The sequence below is a fragment of the Anopheles gambiae genome, chromosome 2, assembly GCF_943734735.2.
Source record: "Anopheles gambiae chromosome 2, idAnoGambNW_F1_1, whole genome shotgun sequence".
Taxonomy (NCBI): domain Eukaryota; kingdom Metazoa; phylum Arthropoda; class Insecta; order Diptera; family Culicidae; genus Anopheles; species Anopheles gambiae.
In genome coordinates this window covers 117137349-117150069 of record NC_064601.1, presented here as the reverse complement: position 1 = coordinate 117150069, position 12721 = coordinate 117137349, and the positions used below count along the sequence as shown (strand labels likewise).

General features: G+C 46.1%; 4 protein-coding genes across 9 annotated transcripts in view; 1 reads left to right on the top strand and 3 right to left on the bottom strand.

The window, feature by feature from the left end:
• The window catches only part of LOC1269602 (capon-like protein), a 70054-nt gene extending 67474 nt beyond the window's left edge, over window positions 1-2580 (bottom strand). Inside the window, exon 1 of one of the 2 annotated variants that reach the window (XM_061647570.1) lies at window positions 2200-2580. The gene's annotated coding sequence lies outside the window, so the exon portion shown is untranslated. The remainder of the gene's footprint in view (window positions 1-2199) is intronic. The other variant, XM_061647571.1, reaches the window with a different exon arrangement.
• Window positions 2581-5697: 3117 nt separating this feature from the next.
• LOC3290403 (superkiller complex protein 8) lies at window positions 5698-7075 on the bottom strand. Its single transcript, XM_564611.4, has 4 exons — window positions 6942-7075; window positions 6562-6871; window positions 6260-6498; window positions 5698-6202 (listed from the first exon to the last, which is right to left on the bottom strand). Exons 1-4 carry the CDS (start codon window positions 6942-6944, stop codon window positions 5744-5746), a joined length of 1011 nt encoding a protein of 336 aa, XP_564611.3. The 5' UTR covers window positions 6945-7075; the 3' UTR covers window positions 5698-5743.
• A 1223-nt stretch (window positions 7076-8298) lies between these two features.
• Window positions 8299-9188, top strand: LOC1269604 (protein NDUFAF4 homolog). Of its 2 annotated transcripts, XM_308247.5 has the most exons (3): window positions 8303-8545; window positions 8628-8719; window positions 8813-9188. In XM_308247.5, exons 1-3 carry the CDS (start codon window positions 8401-8403, stop codon window positions 9146-9148), a joined length of 573 nt encoding a protein of 190 aa, XP_308247.5. In that variant the 5' UTR covers window positions 8303-8400; the 3' UTR covers window positions 9149-9188. The 2 variants fall into 2 exon arrangements, with proteins under 2 accessions (XP_061499278.1, XP_308247.5); XM_061643294.1 differs by having other exon boundaries at window positions 8299-8545; window positions 8628-9188.
• A 3-nt stretch (window positions 9189-9191) lies between these two features.
• Window positions 9192-12155, bottom strand: LOC3290404 (uncharacterized). 4 transcript variants are annotated; one of them, XR_009764704.1, is made up of 4 exons: window positions 11657-12148; window positions 11077-11568; window positions 10811-10910; window positions 9192-10531 (listed from the first exon to the last, which is right to left on the bottom strand). XR_009764704.1 is itself a non-coding variant. In XM_564613.4 (3 exons), exons 1-3 carry the CDS (start codon window positions 11829-11831, stop codon window positions 10500-10502), a joined length of 699 nt encoding a protein of 232 aa, XP_564613.3. In that variant the 5' UTR covers window positions 11832-12155; the 3' UTR covers window positions 9192-10499. The 4 variants fall into 4 exon arrangements, 2 of the variants coding, with proteins under 2 accessions (XP_564613.3, XP_061499277.1); XR_009764703.1 differs by having other exon boundaries at window positions 10811-11568; XM_564613.4 differs by lacking the exon at window positions 10811-10910 and having other exon boundaries at window positions 11657-12155.
• Window positions 12156-12721: the final 566 nt, after the last annotated feature.

The window sequence follows — 12721 nt, the reverse complement described above, 5'->3', positions numbered from 1 at the left end:
GTGCGTCAAGTCAAGTGTGGAGGGCAAGTTGTTGCTCCCTGTTGCAGCAGACCAGTTAAGGTGAGTTCTTGCCGACCTAAGCAGAGGGATCTATTTCGATTTGTGACAACGCACATCACCTCAAGCGTGACCGGCTAATGGTCGCTGATGGGTGTCTGCCGACATTAGAACCCCACCGTGGGTTGATTAGAATATCACATCGGCGGCGTGGCGACCATCTTCCGGGTGTTTGCTCAGTGACACACGCGATCGTGTTGGAGTTTGGCCGGCCAACTTTTCGTACACCCTATAGGGCACACACACGGCCACACGAGCCGGTTGGATGGAGCACATGGCATAAATTTCTATTTTCGTTCCGCATCCGACAGAAACACCACAACCACGACGACGACGACTACGGCACAACTACGATGCGATGGCGTTGGCCGCGATGAACGCACGCCGAACCACCAGAACACGGACGGTGTGTCTTTGGAACAACCCGACGTCGACGACGACGACAACGACGACGGTGGCATGTTTCCTGCCCCTCCAAAAAAAGAAAACCCTCCCCCGTCTTTTCGACTTTCTTCCAAATTCTCGACTTCGATCCTCCTCCTTCTCCTGCAACACACGCAAGTCGCGCAATCGGAGCGCAATCGAAAATAAAAAATGATCCAATTTTTCGACCTTTTTAATTTGGCGGTGGCGGCAGTTCCTCTTGTCGGTGGCCTTTTCGCTGGTCTCAGGGGTAGAGATGTGTTTTCCTGTTTTGTGTTTTTTGTGTGTCCATTGGTGAAACGGAAGGGGCAGGATGTTTTTTTTTTTCGGAGTGACACAAATTTGACCTCGCAAACCGAACCGAACCGGGACATGGTGACGATCGCCTCGTGTCGTTGGAATCATTTTCTTGCGGATCCAATCGTGCCTGTGCACCACTCGCGGGGCACACCTGTAATTCCTTCCTCGCAAGTGCGATTGTGTCATGAAGCTGCAACGTGCAATTTAGCATCATTTTCACATGGCGATCTTATTACTCACGCCACACCGAGGGCCCACCGAAGGAGTCACGGAGAGGCCGTATCGATCGATCGCAATCAACCCAGTGCGATCGGTTTCGAAGGGGGGTATGACGTTGGGGATCTCTCCGCTTCCGCGCCTTGCGCGTTATTAGCACGACCCGCTCTTCCCAGGCCGTCGATGACACGATGATCGTCATGTTTATTCATTCAGTCCAGGCCCAGGCATCGTCGTTGGTGGTGGGGTGGGCATTAATTTATGCAATCGCTAAACCGCTCCACGGTACGGTTCCGTTCTACCGCAAATGTTGCCTCGTTTTTTTGTTCCTTTTCGCAAAGTGGTCTTAGTAGGCATTTGCAGCCGTCACAGCAACGCGCGGAGCGAACCGAAGCAAGGGACAGCATAAGGTGAGATGAGTGTGGCAGATTAAAGTGAAGCTGTACCACCAAAGTCCACCACTGTCCAGCAAAATGTCTGCCTTCTTCGAAGAGTCAAAATAAAGGCACATTAACTTGAACCCACACACACACACGCACACACTCGTTTGGGGCGTCTTTCAATAGACGCTGGAAAGAGCGCGATGTTTCTCGTTTATGGCTTTTTATTGTTGGTTTACGATCGTCGGGCGCTGCTAAAACGTGGAATGACCCTTCCTAAAATGGACCTATGGAGCCGGGCGTCTAAGAAGGTACCCAACCGGCATGGTCGGTGTGATCTCACTTGTTTTGGAACCACCACAAAAAAGAGAAATTTCACACACAAATTTGGAGAAGAGTTCTTGTCACGGCACAAAAAAGCAACAAACTGTTAAAGTTCATCAGACGATCATATCTCCCCACCCGAAAAAGCCACGCTAAACATCTGACTTCATAAAACACGGGCAACAACCGCTGCCGGTGGTAGTTGGTCCCACTTGATCCCTCGGTACGGTTGCTCTTCAGCTTGCTATCACATTACGCGCCGCCCCAAACAAAGTTGGCCCTGGAAAACTGACGCCGATCACTCTCTCACACACTAACACACACGTACACAGTCGCACGCCGCTTGATGAAGAAGGGAGCAATGTTCTTTGCGGCTTAATTTGACCACAAAGCACGCTCGAGATCTCGATCAATCATAACGAACACATACACACAAACACACATGTCTGACGCAATGGCAGCAGGTTCGAAGAATGCTTGTACCGGAAACGGCCATTACCCTTTTTTGAAAAATCTGAATGGCCGACGGATGTGCAGGATGCGTCGTCTTCTGTTGTCTGCAGACTGCTTGTACTGCTTCTGCTGCTGCTTCTGCTGCTGCTACTGCTGGCTCTGTTGAAGTCTCCTAACCAAACACGCACACCACACAGACACGACGCGGACTACGGTGTTCCGTTCGCGAAATTTACGCGAGCCCTGCAACTGCACCGACCACGACCACGACGCAAACGACAAACACGAGACACGGTCAGGACAGAGGCCAACAGGCATGAGAAAACGCGAAACAACGACTGTTTGTAAGCGCCATGGAAGCGTTCGCTCTCGGGACGGGGTGCGTGCTTGCCGTGGTTCCTCTTTCCACCCTTGCCCACACAAACGCTCCCTCTTCTCCCCCACTAGCTGCAGTTCGTTCAACACTCGTCGGGTCACTGTGTTGGAGCATAAAAGCTTTCGTTAAGCTCCACGAATCCGGCCATGGGCTAGCACACACAGGGCAGCTTCAATGTTTGTGATGCAGTGCAGCGCTCTTTTGGAAGAAAAAAAGGAGTTTTTGACGTTTTTAAGCAATAAGAGTTATTTTTATGCGTTTTTAATATTAAAATCCAACCAAATGTTGAAATCCTTTTAAGGAAATCATACAAAACATTCCACCATTGCACAAAATTCTTCTCGAAATTGACGTTTCACCCTACAGTGCGCACTGTACCTGAGCATTCCACGAAGCGCAAGTAACAGAGATAGCAGGAACAACCCCTCATTCCGCGGGCAAGCATACGTTTGCTGAAAAGAGATGAATGGCACTGCACTCACTGAACACGGCAACTGCGTACGAGCGAAAGAGATAGCTTGTGAAAGAGAGAGCCTACTCTCGCACGCACACCAAGCCGCCGGAACACGCACACTACTAACGGTCGCAACATAAACAACGTTAGTGTCGACATAAACGGGTTTTATGTCGACTGGGCTGTTTGGTAGCAAAAAAGCCACAACAACTACGTCTGATTTGTACGGAAATAGAATAAATATTTAGAGGAAATGTTCAACAATCTGATGCCGAGTTGTTTGGGTTAATTTAGTGTTGTTTCGAGTTATAAAAAATAGAGGTTTATATATTTATTTTAAATGAAAAGAATGAACTTCCAAGCATTTGAAAATCGTTCCTTTAGAACAAGAGTTAATCAATCCGATCCCAGTGGATGAGCTATATTTTCCTACACAAAAGCCTCTGAAGTAGCATGCAGCAATATGCACACATCAAACACATTCTCACAGACACGCAAGCACACACACTCTCGCAGATGCAATCATTTCCAACGGTCAAATCGAATCTTCGGCGCTGGTAATTATCTCAAGTGGACATTGAACATGTCCCGAAGGGCTTCCACGGCAACAGCCAGACTGTTTTGCAATTCGAATTCAATTGAGCATGTTTTATTGTTTTGCGACTTTGGCTTAGAATATTTATGAGCTCAGCCTCCGCCAATACCTATCGAAATCGATGCGACACATCGGACGGACAGGGGACGGTGGTTAGAAAACAAAGAAAACCCTTCCAAATGAGCATAAAAAGTGGACCGTTTTCGGAAGGGCCTACCCAGAAGCCTTCCACTACGACCAACCAAACGCTCACACACTCATGTACTACGCAATTAATCGTTGCAGCTTTGAATTGCGAATCGCATCGACCGACGGAGGTTGTGGGGGACTCGGTCTTGAACTAGGAGGGAATTAGTCATCGGTCGGTCGGCTGGACTCCGTTTGTGTCGTAGTGGTGTGGCAGTCGGCCGTACATCATGTGCGACTGTAAACAAAAACAAAGCCTGTAACTGCAGCACACATGGAATGCATCTAAGCTGCCATGGTAACGTAGTGTGCGTGTAAGTCGCCGCCATGCGGGCATACGCACAGTATCTGCATTAGGGTTGCGCAAAAGAGAAAAAGCACATGGTGGTTGTTACGCTTTTGAGAGGCAAGATTTGATGTAGAGAAGTAATAGAATGTCTTACAATTGAATTGAAATTTTGGACTTTTTTATACTGCTCAATCAATAGCCGTAACAAAACGGTCGTGCATTATGCGATTATGTTTACTACGGTGAACTTTTTCATTTTTTTTCATCCGTTCGTTAATTCCTGCACACACCCCCCTCCTCCATGTGGTCGTCCCGTCGTACGGTGTAGCGTATCACTTCGACTTAACTATATCCGTACTCTGACCTCCTGCAACCCCTCCGGCCGATAGGTTTCTTGCGCGTTTTGTACTTTCCACGACCTTCTGCACAAGTTTACATCATTACTGACTTCCTCTCCTTCACCTTCCCATTGGTGGACGCTTGACGACACCGGAAACGAGCTGCATAATATTAGCACATACTTGTGCTGACCTTCCCTTTTTTCTTCGGGCCTTTATGGTTTGGGCTCCGCTCAGAGTCCCTTTCCCCGTCTTTGAGATTTTTGGGTGTCACTGAACTTTTTGTCCACCGCAGAGGGAGGGTGCTCAGATGTGAAATGGTCTCGAAGGGAAGAAATCAGTGGCCTATGAAGTGTAATTCCATTGCGGAGACAAACATTACACGCCTCAAGCCACCCCACCCCATTTGGTCGTCCGGTCTTCCGGCTGGTCGCGAATGATTGCGAGATGGAATTCGACAGACCCACCGGTAGTACACCCTCGGGGCATTGGGGCGAGAAGTTTTAGTTTGACGATATCCTTCGAACCTTTTTTTCTCCCCCTTGCAATGTAGGATTGGCCAACTGTTGGGATTTTTTCCCTCCCTCCCTCTCTTCCACGGAAGCACAGAAATGCATGAGAAAATTCGACCCATCAGAGGTTTCTGTTTGTCGAAATGGACGGAAAATAGCCACTTTTGGAGGGATGGGGGAGGAAGAGGCCCTACGAAAGGGCAGGAGGAAAAGGATCGCTTTCGTTTTCTACACTTCCCGACATGGGACATGGGAGGATATTAATGAAGTGCGAACAAGATTGATTTATGTATGAGCGGTAGCGTCCGGCCTAATGTAGTCTTTAATATTGAATGGTTGTTACAAATATAGCCCCACTTGGAAACCAATTCACGGCGGTAGTTTCCGTGTAGGTCAGTACAAAACGATCCATTTTGGAACCATTCCAGGTGTCCTCGTGCTGTGGTTATGAAGAGGTGTAAGCGGTTTATGCACAAACTTAGCTATGAATAGGGTGAATTTGTACAATTTGGCATTTTTTATTCTTTTCTGCAATCAAATGGTTGACTTTACGGTTACGGTTGGGTCTTATTTTAACAGAATTTCACTAGTATTGTTATTCTTTCCAGCCAGTGAACAAAATATTTCAGTATAAAAATGGATGTCACGTACGTGTTGCTGTTGTACCCATGTCAAATTATGCCAAGTTGTGCCAATTCCTACCGATTGTCAGTTTCATCCCATTTTCCTATAAGAATTCAATTTAATTTATCCAATTCCAATAGGACGTGAAACAAACGAACATCCTAAACTAATTCTTGTTGGTGAAAAATGCGTGAAATGGAAAGAATTTTATTAATCTCACACAACGTTCGGTGGACAGTCGTACATGTTTATACACTTATCTTCCGACACCGAGATGACGTTCGCACTGTCCGGGCTGTACCGTACGCCCCACACCTGATCCGCGTGCTCGGTGAACGTGTGCAGACACTGGCGTTCGGCAACGTTCCAGATTTTGACCGTCTTGTCGCTGGAAGAGGAGGCGAAATTTTTCCCATCTCCCGAGAACGATACCGACAGCACCCAGGACGCGTGGCCGGACAGCGTGCCCACCACGTCGGAGTGTGCCACATCGTACAGCTTCATGTGTCCATCGTCCGAAGCGGTCAGCAGCATTTGTGAGTCGGGCGAGAAGCACAGACTGCGCACCGACATGGCGTGGCCTTCGAGCGTTTGGGCCACCTTGCCCGCTGCAACATCGAAAATGTTGATAATGCCATCGATCGCACCGCTCGCAATGTACTTGCCATCGGGGCTCTGAAATGGGTATTACATGAAACTCTGCTATTATCGTCCCTTTCCTCAAATACTTACATATGCAATGCTGAGCGTAAATTTGCCGTTCTGTGGATCCAACACCTGTTCCGCCTTGCCCGTCTCTACACTGTAGAGCGAAATCTTTCCCTCGTGCGAACCGGAAATGATGTACTTATCGCATGGTGAAAACGCCACCGTCCACAAATCGACCGGTCCGACCGAAATTTGATTCATCAGCTGCCCCGTTTCCGCCTTCCATATGCACAGGCTTGAATCGAGCGAACTGCTCGCGATAACTACAAATGAAATCATGTTTTATCATCTTGTAACCCTTTAAAGTTCTAAATCTAGTAGCTTACCTTCCCCACTGGTGCTGACATCTACCGACACCACACCGAGCGAATGTCCGGTGAAGGTGTTGCGAAGCTTAAATTTGCTCCGATCCGGCAACACGTCCCAAATCTTCACCGTGTCATCGACACCGCCGGTAACGATGAAATCTCTGTACTCAGCCTGCGAGCCACTGGCGTCCTTTTTGCTGGCCGTGGAATCCCGTGAGTTGTCATCGTTTTCGTCTTCCGCACCTTCCGGGCGCACTTTTATTCGGCCCCAGGCGCAAGACCAAATGCTTTCCTCGTGTGCCGCCTCCTCTTTGTGTAGTAGAGAATACTGAAATATTCGACAGAAAGGTGTTTAAACACGAAATAATTCGTAAAATCAGCAGCTAAATGGAGCTTACCATGTTTCGCGCCGGCTAAATTCGTGCTTTGTTTTGTTATTGTGCTATGACAGCTGCCCGGTGAAAACGTTATGTCAATGGGTAATGTGATTGTCAAACTGCATCGTACTCTATTATCTCGATTTTATGCATGAAAAATAGGGTAACTGTACCAGTTTTCGGCAGTGTACCTATTTTCGGCAGGGTAGCTAAAAATGTGAAATTCTGCACAAATGCGGTAAAAAATTTCACAAAATACAATTTTGCAGTGAAAGTGTACTTATTTGATATTCACATACGAAGTTTCACACCATTTCATTACGTATTTTCCAAAATATCAAATAAATTGTCTTTTTTTTCGGCAGCTTTGCTGTCAGCCAATCGTTCGGCAGGTTTTGTGATTAAGAGAATCAGAACAGTAAAACAATGAAAAAGTGGTGTATATTAAAGATTTTATGCTTATTTAATTTATTCTAACTTGTTCGGAATTTTAAAATCACGATAAACAGGTTATTTTTCACTTTAAATGCTGCCGAAAATAGGTACACAGTAAATGTTCATTTTTGACAGCTCAATTTTGTGGGCTCCTGCCGAAACTCGGAACAATAACACACTTTGAATTTGGCTGAATATTCCTTTTAAAATTGATCAGAACACTACAATGCGTATGTCGACACATAATATGACCTTTCTTGTACCAAATATCACCAATTTTACGACAAAAATTGCACTAACTTAAGAGAAAAATAAATATTTGTAAGCCAGTTCGCACCGTACGCTATAACCATCAAACTGTCAATGGCTGCTCTGTTTAAACGTCGCATCAAAATGGCTGTCAAAACGGGCCAAAATAAGCAACATAAAATTAATAATTAAAGTGCTTTTTAACACCAATCTTAGGAAAGTAGGAGTGTTAAATTGCTTTAAACATTTTTTTGTACATATTCACATTGATACAAACATTTTCTGACCCGTATTCGCGCTGCCGAAAATAGGAACACAGCCTGCCGAAAATAGGAACAAACTGCCGAAAATAGGAGCAAAATCAATGTTTGCATTTTTACGAATATTTATGAAAAAGGGCTTTGAACCGGCAAATAAAAAATATTGTAACATACTATGATAGTTTATCAACCAGAATAACAACACTTTCAAGAAAAATAATGAAAAATATTGATGTGTGAGCAATTTTTGTGAAACTGCTGCACTAGCCTGCCGAAAACTGGTACAGTTACCCTACCCCAAAATACAATAGTTTCAGCTCTTTTGAAATACTCTTCACGTAATCTAACACTTTTTTGTATAATTAAACGGTTTAATGACTAAAAATTTGTTCAAACCAACAACGTAAACAAACCGTCCGCCGGCTGAAACGTCAAATCACATTTTCTCGCTGCACCATTTGTCAAACCGGGTATATTTACGCAATCTGCTGATATTAAACACAAAATTCGGATGTGCTGTAAGCTCTGCACTTAAAATGGGTAAAGCAATGTCCGTCGTTGGACGGCAGGTGCAACGATTCAATGTGGAAAACCGGGCACAGAAAGTGATATCGCAAGCAAAACCCAAACCGGCCCCAAAGTTTGAATCCAATCTGCGAGATTTGGAGCGTGTGCTCAAGGGTAAGGAACCGTGTGCGAATGTGTCCGTGACCTTCTTTGCATATCCCCGGTGCTAATTGGTTTCTTCTCCTATCCTGCACAGATCATCCAGAGATTGTCGAAGAGCAGAGTCGTAAGAATGTTCAGTTGGATGAAAACTTGCGCCAAGTCTACGTTACCTCAAAGGATGTGATGGTACGGTGGCAGAGGCTCCCTCCCTCTGTCGTTCATGTGATTATCGGTTTTTATTACAACACACGTGTGTTCTTTTTTCCGTTGCATTTTCAGATCGATCCCAAGGCTGCTCAAACGCAAGACCCTGATAAACCTCTTCCCATAAACCGTACCACCGTGGAAGAGTACGAGTTTGGCCATCTCGAACCGCGCACCGTCACGAAGGGCCGTTGCACGCTGCGGCAAGCGGTACAGTTTATCGGCAACCATCAGACCGATCCGCAGCAGTGGACCTCGGCAAAGATAGCGGAATATTACAACATGAAGGAACCACTAGTCAAAAACATACTCAATCACTTCAAATCGTTCGAGGTGCATTTACCCGACAAAAACCTCGAACGGCGTAGGGTACTAACGCGGGCGGCAGAAGGCGCGAAACAGATCGAATAGGGGGAAAAATAGAAATAAATCGCGAACAACAAACAAACAATCGTACAATCGGTAACCTTTCTTCCTTGCGCTGGCACTCCGAAAATGTTACCGTCTTAAAAATATAGACATTTATTGAAATTTATCACAGAATACATATTTTTGGTATGACGAAAATTATGGCTCATTAAATGTACTCAAACAAAATGATGAGGAAACGACCGAGAGAGGGATAAACAAAAGAAGGGTGACAAAAACAATAAGGAACAATACGCCTAATGATATGGGAAATGCACACGGGGATAGGAAGAAACCACGAGTTAGGTAAGTGTAAGTAATAGATCTTCGTGCGCCCTGCCTTCAAGTGCTACAATTCCTTCTCTTATTTTTGTCCCTTTTCGATTTCGTTCCCCCTGATGCGTGCAGTGATATGGCTGCTCCTCTGTAATGCATATAGTAATGAGTTCATGTTCTGTTTCTGTGCGTTTTGATACTGACTGTACATTCCCCGTCATCCTCTCGTGTTAGTCCTTTAATCTCATTCGATAGCTAAAAGGAACCTATCGTACGAAATGCTACAACTTTCACCCTCTTTTTTTTACTCCTATGTCCTAAATTATTGTTTATTAATGTTATTTAATGCCCTCCGGGAAGGAAGATCAAATTCTCTGATGCAAATCTCTGAGACCTCCTGGGGTGATGGTTTAGGTCAAACCCAAAGTAGCCCAAAATAGGCGTTAGAGGTCCTTGAAGTTAAAACTATCCACTCTTATCCGCACTTATCGATCGTTCGCTTCGACATTCTCTAAATTCTTACAACTTCCACGTCTTTCCATTCTCTTTGTTTTTGGTGAAAGTGTGATCAAACACACACGCTACACTATCTAATTCCTCAAAAAGACATTTGGTTTCTGCTGTTTCAACGCCAAATTCCACTGGACCAACACAACTCTGTTTTCAATAATTCTCTTAACTGCTAATTCGCTTTCAAATAAGAATATGTTTTTTTTCCATTTGGCAAGATTCTATCTTATCCTCTGCCCGTGCTGCAGCTCCCAGCTTCTTATCAGGGTACCTCTGCCTCCCCCTCTGCCCCCTATTTCTCATCGCTACGATCTTCTACTCCACTATCTTACGGTGTTGTGCGTATGTGTGCGATCGGTTCCGATCATCCTCCGCGCTCAATGACTTAGATTTTAAACTTATTTCTTCAGTACATCACCCCGCGGGATCGCGCTCTTCTTCTTCTTCTCGTTAAGGAACGTAGGTTGCAGCAAGTTCGCGCTCGATAAGGGGGGCGATAATGTAAAAACAAGCACATCTACTTAAATGCGCACCCTTCCTCGGCATGGTACTGTTCTCTTTGGCGTTCTCAAAGCCTGCCCGCCTGTGGCTCAAAGCCCACTGCTCTCATCAATTCGTCGTTGTCGGTCGTTGTTGGTTTTGTTTAGTTGATTAAGGGGGGTCGTTAGTAACGAAAAGGAAGTTGTGATGTGGAACAGTGAAAGAAGAGAACAGAGAGTGAGAGAGAAAGAGAGAGAGAGAGATATTTCGGTTACGCATAATGGTAATGAGTCGTCGATTATGGAAGGGTTTGTTAGCAGAAGGGACATAATACCGTGGTGGTACTACGGGAGAGAAGGGGGATTAGAGGACAGACAATCTACGCTAAACAGAAAATACCAATAAGCACATCGAACAGCCGCTACACACACTCGCTCTAGTACGACATGCTTGCACCGAGACACGACCTCTCAACCGTGGTGCTCTACCGACGGGGTGACTAGTAGGGGGTGAGGTGCGGAGGTGCGAAGGGAATTAGTGGGGCACAAGGAAAAAGAAAGGATAGAGAAGAAAGAGAGAGAAGAGAGAGAGAAGATGCTGGTTGGTGGTTGTTGGGTTCGGTTTGCTTTCGTTTTAGATCAAAGGCGGATCATCGGAATCATTACCTAGCACCACGTCCTCGTAGGCCGGCCGCCGTCGGTGGCGGTTCCGGTGCGCGAGGAACCGTTGCCGTAGCCGTGCCCAGAGATCTGTACGCTTCGCGAGGATGGCACTGCCGATCAGTATCACGACGAAGGCGAGTGGGATCAGCACGCCACCGAGGATGTGATGAGCAGCGACCGGTTCCCGCAGGGGCAACTGTCCCGCCTTTCCACCATCTCCTTCGGCAGCAGCTCCGTCGCCCGGCGCTTTGCTGCTATTGCTGCCAGGTCCTCCGTGCAGGGAGGTTGCTTTGGCGCCGGTTTCGTCCGGCAAACAGTACGTAATGGAGGCAGCGTTGGTGCTCGGAACAGGCATGGCTGGCGGCGGACTGCTGGCAGAGGCGTTCTTCCCGTGATACGCGGCATTCAGCTTGTAGCCGAAAAGACAAACACACTGACCCTTATCACATGACGCATTCGGGGGACATTGGTCGAGCACATCCTCCCGACAGGCAACTGCTGGAACAGAGACAGTGGATGAAAAAGGCTGAACAAACAGTTCCGGCTGGTCACGAGATGCCCCTCCTTGCGGAGCGATACCTACTGTTGGTGCTACTGTTGCTTCTGGCGCTACTGTTGCTACTGCTGCTGGTGCCATTGCTCGCCACATTCCGGGCACTGACCTGGGCACTGTCGCGCGGATTGCCTCCTATCGACGTCCGGAGCTGTAGTGCGAACACATACAGCACCAGAAGATACAATCGGCGATCCGGATGCATGATTTTCTTTATTGCGCCACCTTCCGTCCACCACCTGTGCCCGCCTAGCTACCTTTCCTTTGTACACGACGCACTACTGGTTTGTTTATATGCCGAATCGGAAAACTAGTAAAGAAAGCACTCTACGAAGCGGCAAACTAACAGCGTACAGCGTGTGAAATGAATTTTAGATCCTGTTTCCCGTTTGGTGTGGTCGGAAACACTTGGCACGGTTGCTGTTTTAAGATTTTTTCGTTATCATTATCGTCTGTGGCGAAAGAAGAAAGAGGCGACCGTCGTTTTTCTTTTTGACTGCCAAAGCGATTCCCAGCTAACAAAAACCATCAACCACCGTCCCCCGTCTGACAGCCCTGTACAATTGGACCAAGGTGTATGGATAATAGGAGGTGAAGTGCTTCAGAGCAAATTGACATTTCACGACTTGACATAACAATACTGGGGGCTCTGGTATTAATATCGGGGAGCGCTGGAGGGGGGTATAGAAAATTGTATGCGATTTGACATAACAATACTCAATGATGGCGCCCGGAAAACGCGCTAACAATTCACCTCCTTAATAAACACACCTTGCAATTGGACGCTTATCGAACGATGATGTTTGTCCATAAATTTAATATAAAAAAGTGACAACTAAACCCACAATAATGAGACTGGTAAATGTTTAAAATTATTGTTCTCTCTTATTGTTATGTTTTAAATTATTGTTTAAATTTATTGTTAATAAATTTGCTAATTGCAAAAAAACTTGTTAATTGGCTTAGAAAAAAAGGACTTGTTCGACGAAACCTGACAACTGAATTGGTTGGAAAAGGAATGAAAGCCCCGAAGTAACTGCTAATAACAGTGATAAATCGTGAGAAATAACGTGTGACCTACAATTAAACAATAAT

What these genes read in the sequence shown, in the direction of transcription:
- LOC1269604 (XM_061643294.1), top strand. Translation starts at nt 8,401, where the DNA reads ATGGGTAAAGCAATGTCCGTCGTTGGACGGCAGGTGCAACGATTCAAT. An exon ending in TTTGGAGCGTGTGCTCAAGG is followed by an intron (nt 8,546 to 8,627) that starts GTAAGGAACCGT and finishes TATCCTGCACAG; the next exon opens with ATCATCCAGAGATTGTCGAA.
- LOC3290404 (XM_564613.4), bottom strand. Translation starts at nt 11,831, where the DNA reads ATGCATCCGGATCGCCGATTGTATCTTCTGGTGCTGTATGTGTTCGCA. An exon ending in AAGCAACAGTAGCACCAACA is followed by an intron (nt 11,569 to 11,656) that starts GTAGGTATCGCT and finishes CTGTTCCAGCAG; the next exon opens with TTGCCTGTCGGGAGGATGTG. An exon ending in CTACGAGGACGTGGTGCTAG is followed by an intron (nt 10,532 to 11,076) that starts GTAATGATTCCG and finishes TGATGAGAGCAG; the next exon opens with TGGGCTTTGAGCCACAGGCG.
- LOC3290403 (XM_564611.4), bottom strand. An exon ending in TGTCAGCACCAGTGGGGAAG is followed by an intron (nt 6,499 to 6,561) that starts GTAAGCTACTAG and finishes TTTCATTTGTAG; the next exon opens with TTATCGCGAGCAGTTCGCTC. An exon ending in TTACGCTCAGCATTGCATAT is followed by an intron (nt 6,203 to 6,259) that starts GTAAGTATTTGA and finishes TACCCATTTCAG; the next exon opens with AGCCCCGATGGCAAGTACAT.